At 34.7% G+C, this 18785-nt stretch overlaps 1 protein-coding gene across 9 annotated transcripts in view; it reads left to right on the forward strand.

The window, feature by feature from the left end:
* Positions 1-18509, forward strand: part of STXBP5 (syntaxin binding protein 5) — a 156882-nt gene extending 138373 nt beyond the window's left edge. For all 9 annotated transcript variants that reach the window (XM_015561611.1, XM_015561605.1, XM_015561606.1 and 6 more), the window contains 5 exons: positions 247-616; positions 931-1096; positions 3664-3775; positions 10728-10948; positions 12908-18509. In XM_015561611.1, the coding sequence (XP_015417097.1) occupies positions 247-616; positions 931-1096; positions 3664-3775; positions 10728-10948; positions 12908-12949 (911 nt within the window). In that variant the 3' untranslated portion in view covers positions 12950-18509. The remainder of the gene's footprint in view (positions 1-246; positions 617-930; positions 1097-3663; positions 3776-10727; positions 10949-12907) is intronic.
* Positions 18510-18785: the final 276 nt, after the last annotated feature.

Consider the following 18785-nt stretch of genomic DNA (forward strand, 5'->3'; position numbering starts at 1 on the left):
AGTCCTCCCAGACTTCCTGCCTTGCAGACAAAGCCACAGCGGACGGGGGCCAAGGCAGAGGCGGCAGAGGCCCCTGGCCACAGCGGCAGCGGGTGGGGGGTGGGGCCAAGGCCCTTGCACGAATTTCGTGCATCGGGCCTCTAGTATATGCTATATGTTTAGTGTCTATTATGTATCAATGTTGGAATAAACATACTTACTGTGTGGATTGAAATATTTGTTATTTACTAAAATTATGTATTTTAGGTACTATATTGAGGTTAAAAGGAGGGATCCTGAGAATGGCGTTCCTGGACACCACAGGTTGCTTAGTGCCACCTGCCTATGAATCCTGGAGAGAACACAATGTTTCTGAAGAAAAAGATGAAAAGGAGAAATTGAAAAAAAAGCGGCCAGTCTCTGTATCCCCTTCCTCCTCTCAGGAAATTAGTGAAAACCAGTATGCAGTGATATGTTCTGAAAAGCAAGCAAAAGTAATCTCACTGCCAACTCAGAACTGTGCTTATAAGCAAAACATTACAGAGACCTCGTTTGTTCTTCGGGGAGATATTGTGGCATTGAGTAACAGTATCTGCCTTGCCTGCTTCTGTGCCAACGGACATATTATGACTTTTAGGTAGGAGTTAGGTTATTTTTTAAACACATCATATTTTCTCTCTCTAAAGATAGCATTACAGAATGATATTCAGTTTAAAAGAAATTATTTTATTTATTTACCAGTACAGTCTTTTAAACTGAGAATTTAATTCCATTCAGTTAATAGTGAGCAAGTATATGAGGAATACAAATCAGTTGTGTTTTATCTCCCACTCAAGTGCACTAAATCGTAAGGTTTATAGGGTCCCTGCCACTTTTTCCTTCTATAATACTTTGTTTAAAACTAAAACCTACCTTGTTTATTATTAACTAGTTTTTAATTTTTTTCTCAAGTTTGCCAAGTTTAAGGCCTCTATTGGATGTGTATTACTTGCCCCTTACCAATATGCGGATAGCCAGAACGTTCTGCTTCACCAACAATGGACAAGCATTATATCTTGTTTCACCTACAGAAATCCAGAGGCTCACTTACAGCCAAGAGACCTGTGAAAATCTTCAGGTAAGTAACAAAAATATTACTATAGTTTCTTCCAGGGTGAAATATTCTCTAAGGGCCTTTATACTATCCCTTACACGCACAGGAATATACATATGAGCCTATGTGGGAACATCCAAAGCCTTTATCAAGACTTTCAGAGCACATGTGATCAAGTGTCTTCATCAGGCTCTTGTTATAAGAGGGACTTCATCTCATTGATCCATATTTTTTCTCTCCTGTGATGGCAAAGATATATATGAAACGTTACATACATTTTATGTCTACTCTTTACATAGGATAAATATCTATTATACACATGTACCAAAAAAAGTTCTTTTTAAAGAGGTTTTGCTAATGTGAAAATAATTCTGTTTTAGGGCAAATTGTGTCATCCCTTCTCTGTAGTTGCAAAGATGTGAAAAGTAAGGTTTGATAGTTTTCCTCTGAATATTGTTACTGATCTATAGGATGTCCCCCAAAAATGTATACACACTTTGAATAATTACAAAGGTGCAGTGTTTATTAAAATATATTTCATTTTCAAAATGTAATAGAAACCAGCTATTAAAGTGTGTATACATTTTTTAGGGACACCCTGTATTTGTGAGAGACGACGAACTAATTCTTTAAATATAAACTATGTCTTTTTCAATTATTTAAGTTCCTGTGTGCTTGCTTATATATTAGAAATGATTATTTTCATTTTACCATTTAAAATATAATTGCTCTTGAAATACTGAGCTACAGTATTAATTGATATTTGATTTTTAGGAAAAAAAACATTTATCGTGAAAGTTTTTGCAATTAGCCCTATTTTACTTGTTGGTAAATTGGAATTTGTAGCTTATTTTTAGAATATGAGCTTTAGAGTCAAGAAAACTGAATCTAAGTCCCAGCCTTGCTAATTACTGAATTATGTGACGTTAGACAAGTAACTTAACTGGCTCTGAGTTTCATCATCTTTAAAATTAGGATAAAAATAATATCTATCTGCACAGCAAAAGAAACTGCCAGCAAAACAAAAAGGCAACCAACCAAATGGGAGATGAAATGTGCAAACAACAGCTCCTACAAAGGGTTAATATCCAAACTAAAGAACTCATACAACTCAACACCAAACACATAATCCAATTAAAAAATATGGAGAGGACCTGAGCGGACACTTCTCCCAAAAAGAAATACAAATGATCAGCAGATATATAGAAAGATGCTCAACTTCACTAGCTATTATGAAATGCAAATCAATACTACAAGGACATATCACCTGTTAGAATGGCTATTATCGACAAGACAAGTAATTAATGTTGGAGTGGTTGTGGAGAAAAGGAAACTCTTGTTCACAGCTTGTGGGGATGTAAACTGGTACAGCCACTGGAAAACAGTTCGGTCTTTCCTCAAAAAATTAGAATTAGAGTTACCAAATGACCCATCAATCCCCCTCTTCTGGGTATTTACCCAGAAAACGTAAAAACACTTATTCACAAAGATATATGCACCCCTACATTCATTGCAGCATTATTCAAGGTGGCCAAGACATGGACACAACCAAAGTGTCCTTTGATAGGTGATTGGATAAAGAAGATGTGGTGCATATATACTATGAAATAATACTCAATCATAAGGAAAGATGAAATACTTCCATTTGCAACAGTATGGATCGACCTTGAGAATATTATGCTGAGCGAAATAAGTCAGTTAGAAAAAGCTAAATACCATATGATATCACTCAGAAAGAAACTCTAAAAAAATAAATACTTTAGCTCCAGCTATAATAATGTAATACCAGAGTACAGCAGGACTGGTACCAGGAACCAATACTGTGTTTTTCTCTTCATTGCAATCCCACAGCCTCACTATACTTTTATTTTGCTTCTGGAGCTTTTCAAAGCTGCCTCGTAAATAATGTTGTTACTACCCTTGTCTTACAGAAACTCCTCTTCCTCTGTGTTATCTACAAAGTCAGTAACATGTTAGAAACCTTTGTCTCTGGCTTTTGCCATTTCTGTGCTCAGCAGAACATTGGTAGCTTTCTATTTCCCATCTCCCAGCCATATTTCTGAAATTCCATGTGTATGTTGGCATAATTCTCTTCCTAGCATATGTTTATAAAAAATAAGTTGGTGTATCTTTCTGAATTAACTAATTTTCTGGCTCAGCTGAAGGTAGTAATTCCAAAACTGCATTTCATCATCGTTACCCTAGTCTTTTAACTTGTTAGTCGCTTTTCTTTTTTCTAATGGAAGAAAAACTAAGTATACAGTTACCAATTCTTAATTATAAAAGTTATGTGAAAATTTTGTCAAAGGTTGGAATCTTCCAGTTTAAGCAGGAATATCACCTTTGCTTGAAATATAAGGAAAGTAATCTAGCCAAAATAGCAAGTCAGTCTTAGTCAATTTAGTTTTAATAACTTACTGTTTGACTAAGTTGGTATGTATTGGGTCTGATCATTTGAAATGTGCTCTTGTTTTTAAATCTCAGCAGATAATGTTATAATATTAAGTTAAAGAGATTACAGTGATAATTTCGTGAAATGTAGTTTAGTTTCCCTGAAACTTTAACAATTACAATTTGTTTGGATTTTAAAGGAAATGTTGGGTGAACTCTTCACTCCTGTAGAAACGCCTGAAGCACCAAACAGGGGATTCTTTAAAGGCTTATTTGGAGGTGGTGCACAGTCTCTTGATAGAGAAGAACTATGTAAGTTGACTTATTTAATTTGAGTAATATATCTTAAAGCATAAACATTCAAGCCATATAATTTTTTTTACATGTATGTATTATATTCATCTTTTTCGTCTTGGTCACAACAATTAACATATTCATGTTTTAGCAGTATGCACGAAATTATTTTCTGTTGCTCTAACCCAAACCAGGAACTATTTTACTTAGGGAACCAAAATCAGAATAGCTAAAATGAGTATTCACAAATTGATATGAATAATTTAGAAAGTATTCTTATTAAATGTGATCTTCATTATTATTTTAATTCTATGACTTTAATTGATGACCTTAATTTTGAAAAAGTTTTAACTTAAACATTTATATTACAAAATCTCCAGAACTATTCTTCTTAGGTTATTTAAAATAGCAAGATCTGATTCTTTTACTGCCTTCCACATAATTGGGAACAAATTAGAAATTGGTCCTTGAGTGAACTAATGAATCAATGAATTTTTTATCATATCTTTCAAGTAGTAGGAACTATTATCCTCAAATTTAATTTCTTTTATTCTCCTTTTTTTCCTAAAATATTTTAGAATTTTGCTTTTGTGTTTAATTAGAAAGTCTGTAAGATTAAATACCAGTAAGTAGCAGTGCAGTGCAATTTTACATTTAAAAACTTACCAGGTGAATGAGGATTAGTCCATTTTAAATTCATTTTTTTTTAAAAAAAAGAGGAAGACTGTACTTCAAGTCATTTAGGCTTGCTAATTTAGAATAACCGTCTCACCAAGAATAATTATACAAATTTTAAAAACAATATTTTTTAAATTTTATTAAACATCAAAGAGCTAACAATAAAGTAAGGACAATATCCATGGAGAAGGATGTGAACCTAGAGTAGTAAGCTTGGAAACCTGAGGCCACTTTTACCCAGAAATATTTTGAGATCTGAAGTAGGAGGCTGAGAGTAAACTCTGTTAGGACTAGCATGGAGGGATCCCAGTGCTGACAAGGGTGGGACACTGATAAACAAATCTCCCTGTTTGCAAGGATGCCAAAAGGCTGCACCTGAAGATTCAAGATGAACTATAATTAAATCAGGTCCCCCAACCTCCCCTCCCCACCACCACACACACATACACACTTTTAGCCCAGCTTCAAATTGTCTGAGTGGCCAAAAACTTTCAACCTTAGTTAAGATTTTTACAGACTGATAAAGTCTCTAGCACCTGGCAGAAGCAAATGAGAATGGCCTGCTAAGGAAGATGACATATCCAAGTCCTCAAGTGAATTCTAGAAATAATTTTTCAAATATGTAGTCATAAATAACCAAGACCCCAAGAAATCAGCACCATGATCAATTACAAAAAATGAGAATCACAGGTACTTTAAATATTGGGATAATTAAATATTGACAGTAAAATAATTATGCATGTTATGTTCAAGAGGATAAGTATTATGCCTGAACAATTTACCAAGTAACTGAAAACTTTAAAAATCAATGCAATAAATGTGTAAAAACCTCAAATGAAATTGGAGAACTGAAATATTAAGAAAAACAAAATTAAAAACTTAGCTGATGCATAAAACCACAAATTAGACAAACTAAAGGAGAATTACATAAATTAAAGATTGGTCAAAATAAAATATCCAGGTTGTAGCACAGAAAAACAAAAAGATGTAAAAAACAAAGGAGAAGATTAAAGAAGTAGAAGTTGTAGGGGAAGATCTGATACATGTTTAGACCTTCTCAAGAAGTAAATAGGAAAGAATATGAAGAATTATATTTAAAGAGATATACTTAGAAATTTTTCACACATTCAAGAAACCTCATGAATTCCAAGAAGGATATTTTGTTATAAATTCAAAGCTTGTTATAGCATATGAACATATAGTATGTCAAAGACAAAGAGAACATCTGTAAGATAGCTACGGAAAAATAATAGATACCTTTTAACAAGCTGGAGACTAACTTCTCAACTGTCAATGTTATTCTATATGTTGACAGAAGACTTAATCTAGAATTCTATACTCAAAGTATCCTTCAAGAATGAGACATTTTTAGATAAATGGACAGATAAATAAAGTAAACCTTGCCACCACACTCAGGGCAACTCTAAAGGATGTACTTTAGAGAAAAAAATAATACTTTATGGAATGTGATAAATACAGGAAACACTGCTTTGGAAAGAAGTTATAAATATTATTATATAATATTTATAAAGTGTATATACACATACACATATAAATAAATAATATGACCCCAAAATTGCATGAAATCAAGGGAATTAGAAAGGGTGAGTAGATTTAAGTTGATCAAAGATCCCTGAATTTTTTGAGAGACTTGTAATAATTATCCATTAGCATTAATAAGAATGCATCTTATAATTTCCAGGAATTAGACAATGATTATCTTTGGATGAGTGGGAGGGGACTATTATTCTGCCAACCACAATAGTATTAAAAACAATACCTTGAAGTAAATCTTAACAAAAGATGTACAGGACCTCCATGAGGAAAATAGAAAATTATAAAACTCTTGTGAAGACCAAAATAAATGAAGTGATACATCATGTTCATACAGTAGAAGATTCACTATATGACATCAGTTCTCCCAAAACTGACATATGTATATATACATACATATATACATACATGCATATATATGTGTGTGTGTGTGTATATATACATATATGCACACTCCCCCCCCCAAATAAAATTTTGTAAATGATTCTAAATTTTACATGGGAAACCAAAGGGTCTCACTACTTCTATTTAACATTGTACTAGAGACTTTAACCAGAGCATTAGGCAAGAAAAGGAAATAAAAGGTATGAAGATTTGAGTGCAAGAAGTATAACTATCTCTATTCACAAATGACATGTTCTTGCATATAGAAAATCTTCAGGGATACATGCACAAAAAAATTGTACCTAATACACAAGTTTAGCAAGATTGCAGGTTACAGATCAACATAATAAATTGCATTTGTATATGCTAGCAGTAAACAAACCAAAAATTAAATTAAGAAGACAGTTTCTTTTTTAATAGCATCAAAAGATAAGATATTTAGGAATAATTTAGCAAAAGAAGTATAAAACAGCCCTGGTCACTATGGCTCAGTTGGTTGGGCATATAGTCCCATGCACTGAAAAGTTGCCGATTTAATTCCCAGTTAGGGCATATGCCCGTGTTGCAGACTCAATCCTCTGTAGGGGGTGTACAGGAGACAGCCATCAGTGATTCTCTCTCATCATTGATGTTTCTATCTCTCTCTTCCTCTTTCTTCCTCTCTAAAATCAATAAAAATCCTATATAATAAAAACCCAGCGACCATAACGGTATAACGACCAGAACAACTGGTAGACCAGTCAGTATGATGCACACTGACCACCAGGGGCCCAGGCGTTCAACGCAGGAGGAGGGGTAGGTGGGTGCGGTGAGGCCTGGAGGTTCATGCTATGGCCCAGGGATCCCAGGAACCGCAAGCCCAGAGCTTGCTTTCCAATAAAAATAAATAAATTGAGGAAAAAAGCAGTTGATGCTGCCACCCTAGGAAGAACAGCTCCAGGAGAGAAAGGCCTCCCCAGGCCCCACCTGGCCCGGCTGGCGCACTGCAGGCTTATAGGGACTCACCAGTGACGTGCAGGAAGCGCAACCCCTCTGACTCCAAAGCCAGTCGCACTGACAGCTGCTCTCCATACAGCTCCATGGCGGAAGTAGCGCTGTTGGGCCACCTCAGCTCAGACTTCCAGCTTCTGGCTTTCTGCCCACCCCTTCTTATACTACGTGTGTTTGGAGCGGGGCTTCGGCCTCCCTGGCCAGTAGCGCCAGGTCAGCTCTGGCTTCCAGCTTCTGGCTTCCTGCCTGCCCCTTTGCATACTACCTGTGCTTGGGGTCATGGCTTCAGCCCCCCCTCCCCCGCCCCCCCAGCCAATAGTGCCACAGCACAGCCAGAGAGTGGCAGGACATAGCCACCAGCGCTGTTTGGGCATTGATTTGGTCATGTGACTGATGTCCATGTGCAGTTACACTGCATGTTTACATTTGTAGGGAAGCAGGGCAGCCCGCTCCTGCCACTCGTGTCACCTTCTAGGCTAAGAGAGGCCTTTGATCTTCGTGTTTCTCCTCCCATCCGGAATCAGAACCTCTTGGGGATGAATGATGTCAGTGATAGCCCCAACACATGCTTGGTGTCACTGTCATAGACACTCCCAGTCATTACAGCTCGTTCCTCAACCCGCAGTGCCCTGCTCCACCCACTTCCACTCCTCACCTGTCACCCCCCTGAGGAACACCTTATGTTATCCTATCTGAAATGTGAGCAAGATCTCAAATGCCCCCCTGTCAATAGCTCCCTTACCCTACCTTTCTTCCTCTAAAAACCTTGGATTTTAAAAATATATATTTGATTGATTTTGGAGAGGGAAATAGAGATAGAAACATCAATAATGATACAGAATCATTGATTGGCTGCCTCCTGCAGGTTCCAAACTGGGGATCAAAACCTCCCCTGGCCCCTCTCCCCATCACTCTCCCAGCCAGCTGGCCTGTAATGGCAGCAGGGCACTGAGGGAAGGGTCGGGGGAGGCAGGGAACCATGGGGTGGCGGGGCGCTGAGGGCATCGTCGGCGTCTGGTGTCTGCACCTGGCCCAGCCACCATCACCTCCTCTCCTGACCCTGCCGGGGCCTTTGGGCCCTGATCAGCCTGATCTCCCGCCAGGCCTAGGGATCCCACCTGTGCACGAATTACGTGCACCAGGCCTCTAGTATATATATAAAAAATAAAATAACAAAGTGGAACCCCAACCTCATACCTTACACAAAAATTAACTCAAAATGGATTAAAGACCTCAATGTAAAGAGTTAAAACTCTAAAACTCTTAGAAGAAAACATAAGTATAAATCTTTCATAAGATTTATACTTAAACATAAGTATAAATCTTTCATAAGATTTATACTTATGAAAACATAAGTATAAATATTTTTCTTAAATTAGGTGATGGTTTCTCAGATACGACACCTTAATCACAGCAACTGAAAAAAAAATAGATAAATGGATTTCATCAAAATTAAAAGCCTAAGAACACTATCAAGAAAGTAAAAAGACAACCCACAGAATGTGATAAAATATTTGCAAATCATATATCTGATATGTGATAAGAATCTACTATACAGAATATATAAGGAACTCTTACAACTCAACAATAAAAAGACGAATATGTAGCTCATTTTAAGTGTACAAAGGGTTTGAATAGATATTTTTTCCAAAGAAACTATAGAGATGGCCATTATACACATGAAAAGATGCTGAACTTCACTTGTCATTAGGGAAATGCAAATCAAAGCCACAAACTGCCACTTCACACTTACTAGGGTAGCTATAACCAAAAACACATACAATAATAAATGTTCTTAAGAATGCAGAAAAGTTAAAACCTCATACATTGCCAGTGAAAATGTAAAATGCTATAAACTCTGAAAATTTCTGGTAGTTCCCCAAAAAGTTAATTATCATGTGACCCAAAATTACGCTCCTAGATATATAACCAAGAGAATTGAAAACACATGTTCACACAAAATCTTGTGGGAATGTTAGCATTATTTAGAATAGCTGAAACTACTCAAAATGCCCATCAACTGATGAGTATGTAACCAAAATGTCATCAATCCATACAGTAGAATATTATTCAATAATTTAAAAGGATGAAGTACTGATACATGCCATAGCATGTTTGAACCTTGACAACATTTTTTTTTTAGTGAAAGAAGCCAGATCTAAAAGACTACATATTGTATGAATCCATTCATATGAAGTATTCAGAATATGAAAATATGTAGAGGATTGATTACCTAGCACTGAGAAGAGAGGAAAATGGAAATTAGTTGCTGATAAAGTTGGGGTGGGGTGTTGTTTTGGGTTTTTTTTGTTTGTTTGTTTGTAGTGATGAAAATGCTCAGGATAGATAGTGATGATGTTTGCAAAGCCTTTTGAATTTAAAAGGGGTGATTTTTATGGGATGTGAATTATATTGCTAAAGAAAGAAATGTATACTGAGGGAATAGGGACTATGACAGCAGATTTTAACAGAATTTAAGATTTTCAATAATCTAGGTAGTTAGGGTCTGGCTAACGAAGGGAAACAAAGCAATGAATGCCTGAGATCTTTTAAAGGGAAAATTTGATCTATTTGGTAAATGACAATATAAGTGGAGAGGAAGAAATGGGTGTTACATATCTATAACTTTTGAAGCCTAAAATAGAATACTGAATAAATTCTTTATTTTTCTTTACTTCTAAGCCCTTAAGCATAGTATTTTAAGACAAAGCATGGAGTAAATAAACTAAATTAAATCTGTATATTTAAACCTATGTATTTGAATTTAGATATCTTTAAATTAATTTATATTCAGTTTTCTTCACACTTAAGAGTAATTTTTACTGTTATATAAATTGGTGTCAGCATGCCCATTATTCATTTCAACAAAAAATTGCCAGACCCTTCTTTGCACAAGTCCTGTTATTTATAGAGTATAATATTTAAGTGTACATTTGTTTTTTGCATGTTTCAAAAAATATCTAAAAATTAAAACCATCATAATAAAAGAAAAACATCTATTAACTTAAAGTGAAATATATAAATATTGCAATTATATTGTCATTCAATCTAAAAATTATTTTAGTGCTGTCAGGTAGTAGAACTTTTTCAAAACATTTTTAAATATGTTTTTATTGATTTTAGAGAGGAAGGGAGGGAGGGAGAGAGAGAGAGAGAGAGAGAAACATCAATGATGAGAGAGAATTATTGATAGGCTGCTTCCTGCATGCCCCCTTGGACATGTGCCCTTGACTAGAATCGAACCCAGGACCCTTCAGTCTGCAGGCTGATGCTCTATCCACTGAGCCAAACTGCTAGGGTTAGGATTTTATATTAGTAAAATTTTCATTTTTTGAGTTGCTCTTTCATTTACCAATTTGTTCAGTTGGAGAATCGTCCTCAGGAAAGGCTTCGAGAAGTCTTGCACAACATATCCCTGGTCCTGGTGGCATTGAAGGTGTAAAAGGAGCTGCATCTGGAGTCGTTGGTGAATTAGCACGAGCCAGGTTGGCACTGGATGAAAGAGGGCAGAAACTGGGTGACCTGGAAGAAAGAACCACAGCTATGTTGTCCAGTGCAGATTCATTTTCTAAACATGCTCATGAGGTATGTCTAGCAAATATTTAAACAAAAAAACACACAAAACACCTCAGTAAAACAAGTATGAAAATTATTGTATTTTTATAGCTATTTTATATCTGCACATGAATTTTTGCGTATCCTCTGTACAATGGCAAATTCCTGATTTTTGCCACTAGAGGGAACTATTATAAGAATATGTCTCAGTAGCTTTTGGTCTGTTTACTGAAGTTTATAAATCTGAGGGACCTGCAGACCTTTTCTTTGCAACTATTTCTTAGGGAATGCGGTAACATAGCTAACTTTCCTAAATGCCTCAGATTCTACTACCAATTTCTCCTAGAGAAGGAAATAATTTTCCTCTCTTGATTCTTTAGGTAGATCTAAATGACTAGTCCTGGCGAGCACTTTTATTCAATACACAATACTAAATCTGTCTGTAGACCAATTCAGACAGAGGAGTAGGAAGAAGCATTTTTGCAGTGAATTCATCTTGAAGAGGTAGGACCTCATGGTGGAGCTTAGAAAGGGAATCTATAAAGTACGCTTCCTAGCTGGTCCTCTTACAAACAGGCTTTATTGGTCAGCACAGTACACTTTAAAAACTGAATGTAGGCCTTTAGGTACAATACACTTTTTTCATCTTGACACACAGGTCTGCCTTTCCTTGATGCTTTGCACTAGGTTACTTCACACATTCACTCCCTTGCCTATACCTTGAGGACATTTTGAGTTTGTTGTCTGAAAAATCCATATTAAGGTTTTATGTTTGAATACCCAATCTGCCAGCAAGAGATCTGTACATTTTTCAATCAAAAGTCATCTCTTTTTTGCTCAAGAATGCTGTCACCTAGAATGCATAAAAGAGGTAACTTGACCTGGAAAAGATTTGTTCAGGGCTTCAAAGAGAATCAGAGGTCCTTTGTCAGTCCTTGTACTAGGCCAACACACCTCAGAGATAGTCTAGCAGCCTTTGATCTAGGGCAAGAATTTTGTTGACATAACCCTGCACCTGACTGTGATCTCTAAAGCATATAACATTTCAGTCAATTTCAGAATATATCCACACTAAATATTTAGCAAAGAGCTCAAGCTGGTAGCTTTTTCCTCCTGCCAAATATTCTTGAGTCATATTTTAGAGTCTAAGGAAGAAAATACATTGAGGTGGCTAAGATCATAGGTTCTTGAATCAGACTATGTGGGCTTAAACCCCAGTTTCACCATTGTGTTGTTTGGGTAATCCCTTTAAGCTTCAGTTTCTTCATTTTTAAAGTGGGAGAATAATAATGCTTAATGCATGGAGTTATTTTGAGAACCAGATGAAGTCATATAAGGAAAGTGTGTCATGCAGTGCTGGCTCAGGAAATTTTAGATGACAGTAATGGTAGAATTTCTAACCTTTTGTTCCCAGGTTTGTTTGTTTTTAATATATTCTTATTGATTTCAGAGAGGAAGGGAGAGGGAGAGAAAGCTAGAAATATCAGTGATGAGAGAGAATCATTGATCAGCTGCCTCCTGTGTGCCCCACACTGGGGATCAAGTCTGCAACTCGAGCATGTGCACTGATTAGGAATCAAACCATGACCTCCTAGTTCATAGGTCAACGCTCAACCACTGAGCCATGCCAGCCAGGCCATTCCAGGTTAAGCACTATTTCTAGTTAAAATTAGAGAACTGAAAATTAACTTATTTGTATTATCTTAGGTCACCAAAGAGAGCACTGAGGCAAAACTTTATTATGTCATGTGTCTAAGAAATGTGAGGGTCTTCTAGTCTGGTTCTTAATAGTTATGGACTTTTTTCTCTAAGTGAAACAGTTCTTACTTATTGCTTTCATTATCAGTTAATTTGAAGTAAATAATACGGTGACACTAGAGAATGTTTCAGAATGGTAAGTTTTGGAAAAATATAGTAATCAGATACAACTTACGAATATTGTTGTCCTGGCATTTTTAAAACATGTTTTTCATGTTTTCTCCCCTTTAGATGATGTTGAAATACAAAGATAAGAAGTGGTACCAGTTCTGACCACCAGAAATCCAACTAAGTTCAACTTCAGCCAAAAGGAAAAAGAATTTTCCTTTTTCATTTCATTGATTTTACTTTAGGAAAGTTAACATTAAAGGATGTTCATCACTGGATACTGTTCTTTCCTAGCACAATTATGCACTGTTTTACCTCAGTCATGTGGCTTTTCTGAGGAGTGTCCACATACTCAGTGTGGAGTGTATGGTCTGTGCCAACTGTGAAATGACCGTTTGGGAACTAAGCAGGTCGCACATTACAAAGGAAGAAACCAAGGGGGATGTTGAGGAGCCGTGGCTATTCCTGGATCATTCCTGTATTAAACTGTCATATGCCAAAAGATTTGTGCTGTTGCATCTGCCATCAGTGTTTTACCTCTGAGGGAGAGGCAATAAGTTGAAGCTCTGAAGCAGAAATGGTTATGTTTGGTCTCACTGACTGAATTATAAACAGCTATCTGGGACTTTCCCTCCCTTAAACTGACTGGTCCTCAGTATCATTAGTGAAAAAGAAACAAAATGTGTGTTACCATAACTTTAGGCAGATAAGCTGAATGGTGGGCTTTAAATAATAAAGACATACACATGGTTGACTTGTGTATGGGCCACTCTTGGATTCTTGTCATTGTATACTTGTGTTTAGTCCATATTTTGTCAAAAGCAAAACAAGGTGATACATCACTTTTCGTTGAAAAGAAAAGTGTAGAGCATAACTGACTGCTCATCATCCTGGGAGTTTCCATGTAGTGGCTACGCAGTGTGGAAAGTGAGAAAAACCTCCATTGTGGTGAGGAGAATACTTCAGTGTCCTTTGTCCTCATTCTCATTAATTCAGCTAAAGGTGGATTTGACCAAAAGAGTTACTGGTTAAATTTGTAGAAATGTTGAAATTGGCTAAGTTTTTAATTTTGCTTGAATTTTTATAAAATGTTTAACCAAATGTACCTTTGCATTATTTAATTAAAATTGCTTAAAAAAACGTTTCATTATTTCAATAAAGTGCTCAGCTCCCTTTTTTAAATGCCCCTGATTTGCTAATAGTTCCAGTACACTCAGGTGATGAGCCAATTAAATCTTAGTGCACATGCTGTCGCATGGAAATCTACAAGCATCTGTTGTCAATAATTATCTATATAAGAGTCTAGTCTGATGACCTACGAAATATTTTCTGTAGACGTATACTATACATCTGTACATGCCCTTTCAAGGTTTTAAAAAGCCCAAGGAAAGGAAAATATGTGCATTTTTATAACTAAATTATATCTGTATTGGAATGTAATGCCAATGAGACCATCAGTGGACAGTAAAAGATTGGTTCCTAAAATAGCATTGCAGACAAAAAGGAGACAACTCGGTAGACCTTGGAAGTAAGTAATTTCATACGCCGGCATCTGAGATTATTATTGATTGTTACTAAAGCAATCAAGGAAAAGCAAAATAGAAGCATTACACTTAATGAAATTTAAATATTTTTTTCTATAAAATTTGTTTAAGACCAGTTTCTTTTTTCATTGAGATAATCAGAGCACAAATTGATAGCAAACATGATGGTTGTTTTTCTATTCCATGTGATCATTAAAGGTAATGTAGAACACCCTAATTTCATGCAGTCTGTTATGCATCGTTTCCTCTTACTCTTTTCATTAATAATGCCTTTTGTTTACATTTTTATAATGTGCACTACGGGATACAAAAGTTTACATTAAAATTTACTTTAAATATCATTAGAGAGGGACTAAATATATATGGTAGAGATAATTGATCAAGCCAAAAGAAATGTTTTAAAGATACAGTACTTTTCAAAAGTTTTTGAATTTGTAGAAAGTATCTATTGATAACATATTTCTGTTTTGTTAATGTCAGCTGTATGATGAACATTCAGCCGTTTACAAATTGTTTAATTTTTATTGTACATTATCTAATAAACGCATTGTTCCATATGTCACAGGAAGTATTAGGCCCTTTTATAAAGGTATAGTTACAGATTTTGAAGTTGAGAAGCACTAAATAAGTAATATAATGGTTGATTACCCATTCATGTGGAAGGGCATATTAACTCTATTTAATTTGCTATATTGTGTTAATTGTATATCCACTTCATTTTTACTGTTGTATATAAAATGAACCAATCTTGTAATTATTTTCAAATAGAGAAATAGATACGTTTACCTGAGATGGATTTTATAAGAAAATTTTAAACCAATATTTTGGGTTACTTTATTTCATTTTTAAATTTACAAATTATGCACAGCACACTAGAAACTTAGGATTAGAAAGCTTGAAGTATTTTTGAAAATAGGAAATAAGCTTCTCGAAGTTATACTTGACTCAGTCTATAGATAAGAGACAGTCTGCAGGAATAACTAACCCAGGGAATTTATTGTAATTTGAGAGATAACATCTCTATTTTTTTTCTTTTTAAATGCAGAAATAGTCACCAGCAAGCCAAGAATTCAGGAGAACAAACCAAAAAAAAAAAAAGTCAAAGTAGAAAAATGTTAGAAAAATGAAAGATTACGTGTGCTTCCTTTATCCTCAAACATTATTCTTTGTTGCATTTGTCCTTGGCTCTAAAGCATTGAAGTATTCATTGATTAGCAGTCTGTGAATAGGAAGTGGTTTCCCTGTATGTACCATATATCTAGTTCATTTCACTCTTCAGACTAAAATCCAAATGCATTTGCTTAGAAAGTTACTTAAAATCTTATATTCTGACAAATTCTGTGTATTATAGCCATTTAAAGTTTTGCATCATCTTAATCCGTTTGGTTTGCATTTCAATTGTACAGAGTGTTTCCAAAAATGGTTATAGATATAAAACCGAGCTATTGCTAACTTAATTTGATTTTTATATGGATGTGAAAAAAAATGCTGCTACTTGTCTATGTTCTGTGTAGTATATTACAGCTTAATTAAGTACAGTACTTTAAAGAAAAGTGTTTCTTTTGCTTAGAACTTAATTGTAGGTACCTCTGAAGTTATTTCATGTAGATATGTGAGTGTTTCAAACAAGTCTGAAAGTGTTACATACTTTTAGGTTATAGGGGACGGTGGGAAGACAGCTGAGGAAAGGAAAAATATGTGGAAGACACCACGGAGTTTAAAGTTCACCCTGAGTTTTATATTCCATATACGTTTTGCTTAAGGCATTTTCTCATGTGACATTAGAAAAGCTATATCCAAAGGTAACTTTTTTGTGTCAAAGATTTATTTTACATTTTAACTTTTGGGATTTTGTTTATTTTTTCTTTCAAAATAAAGAGCACTGAACTTTAAACTTGAATTTTTCTGCACTTTTTTAGGTAATGAAAACTTTTTATCATTTAATCCACATTTCTCAGTTCAAATCAAGTGATACATATGTATAAAAATATACCAAAATCATGAGTATGCTGCTAGCTGCATCTTAAACAATTAAACTGATCATAGTTTTAAAACCTTTAATAGGTTTTATACAGTTTTCAAGACTAAAAAGTAAAATCATTTGCTGTGCGTTTCAGTGTTCTAGGTTTAAAATTACTGCAACACTTTCAGATTTGTTTAAAGATCATCCAGTAATGTTATATTTATACATACTGCTAGAGAATATACTTTTAGTTTTAAAATGGAATTTTTATAAATGTACTCTTTAATTTTAAAAATGGTGAACTTGTTAAGTTTAAGTCACAGTACTTAAAAAGTATCCATATTTTCCATACAAAAAAGTTATGTTTCACGCTTATAATAAGAAATACTGGTATCTCATATCGAGATACAATTAATTTTAAAGAATCATACATCATTCAAAAGTCTTCACACATGACAGGAAAGAGATTATTTCTATGTAAAACCCTCTATTGAGCATTTTCAAATATTAACTTTATTTTGGAGAAAATGCCCACAACAATCATTGCAAGATCTTTCTCAATAGCTGCAGCTTGCTAAGTTGGATGCCTACCTTAACTATTGTTTTAAAATATATATATATTTAAAATAGTTTTCCAGGTATTTTCTTCTACCTTTTTTAAAAATAAATTTCCAAAAAATGAAAACAGAGTTTATGTATTTTTGTCAATGAAGGTTTTTATTTTGTAGTTTATAGAATTTGTTGATCAATATTCCTAGGATTTTTAATCTGTATTTAGTTTGAAAAAGAGCACTCCTCTATCTTAAGTGTCCTCTGTTTTTTCCTTTTCCCTTTTAAAGTCTCTGGTCTCTTGGATTGATATTTATGCCCATCTTTTTTTCTCATTTAAAAATTAATGTGAAGATACTGTTTACAGCTTTTGTTAATTATACTGTAATTACACAGTTTCATCACTCTGATCAATTTCTTATAAAGTACCATGGGGATTATTTTTCCTGTGAATATTAATGATCTTAGGACTGTAACAAGTTTGAAAGGTTCTGTGGGCAAAAATAGTTGTGACAACAAAAATTAAAGGGGAAACCTTAGTTTACCTTTCTCAGCTGAATTAAATGGGTTTTAATAACTCCCCAATTATCAGGGTTATCACGTTGCTTTCTTTGGTTATTAATAGTCTTAAATTATTGAGCACAATTCATTTACAAATTGAGTACAGTAGTTTAGGGCTACATTTAATTGCTCTTTTTATTACACTCTTTACATCAGAAAAATCATGGTTATCAGTTTTGCCAGTATTTCACAATGAGGCTCATAGTTTAAACTAAAATTTTATAGTGTGAGATGTAAATAAATCAGTATTTATTGTACATTATTTTGCTCAGGCATTTAAAACGGATATAGGCTAATGGCAATGGAATCCTATTTATTTGCAAGCTTTGTTTTTTTTAATATTTTTGCTATGTATTTTGTGTTGTTTAAATTTTGCTTCAACTTAAGACAATGTAAGGAGTTGACAACAGACTGATATTAATAGGAAGCAATGCAAAGAGGGTAATTGTGTTTTTTTAATTACTTTTTTTTTGTAAATAAACAGTACCGTGATACTTTAGGTGTGACCTCTGCTTTACATGGTAGTTAGAACTAGAAAAACATTTTGCTTTATAGTTAAACTGTTGGTTCATTGTAAATGAATGCATCACCAAAAATTATTAAAAAGAGCAAGATGAAGTTTTTTCTCTCATTCAGGGGCCAGCATGCTTGTGTGGAGCTCTAGCTTGTGTCGACCGTAAACCTGTACATGCAGGTAGTGTTCAGTTGCTGCACTTTCTTTTTCTTTTTTTTATATCTTGCTCAGTCCAGTAACTGTCTCAGAGGTGATTGCTGGAATATGCATTTGAAATACGATTAAAAAACAACCCATCTCTGTGTACTATTTCATTTGAAAAAGTCAAAAAAGCACTATTGCAAACACTAAAAGTGTGGTAAACTTTGTAGTTATTTTGCATTCCTGTACTTTACAAACTGTCATCACAGCAAAAAGTTTAAAATTAGGTAATGGGATATTTTTGTAAATAAATACCATTAAACTGGTATTTTAAAAATGTATTATAAATTACTGTTTCTGGAAAATGTTCATATATATGTATATGAATGTCTCTTTATGCTGAAGGGCTCTGATTGGGCAAAATAAAATACTCTCATCTCTCCTGAAACTAAATAAGCCCTTTTTTTTCTGGAAAATTTGTTTTAATTTTTTTTTCTCTGAATTGTGGAGTTAATCCATTAATTTGACCTAAGCAAAGGGAACATCAAGTTAATAAAGTGGTTCAAGTAAGACTAGCTGCATTTTTCTTATCTGAACTTTTTAGTAAGTCACCTGCCCCTGCATTGGGTGGGGACACAGTAGGGAATGAGAGTCAAGGGGATAGACGCCAGCTGTAGATGACACTTACCGGCCAGTAGTGTGTACAGGTAACCCCTGGGCATCTTCGGG

The sequence above is a fragment of the Myotis davidii genome, unplaced genomic scaffold (genome assembly GCF_000327345.1).
Source record: "Myotis davidii unplaced genomic scaffold, ASM32734v1 scaffold196, whole genome shotgun sequence".
NCBI classification, from domain to species: domain Eukaryota; kingdom Metazoa; phylum Chordata; class Mammalia; order Chiroptera; family Vespertilionidae; genus Myotis; species Myotis davidii.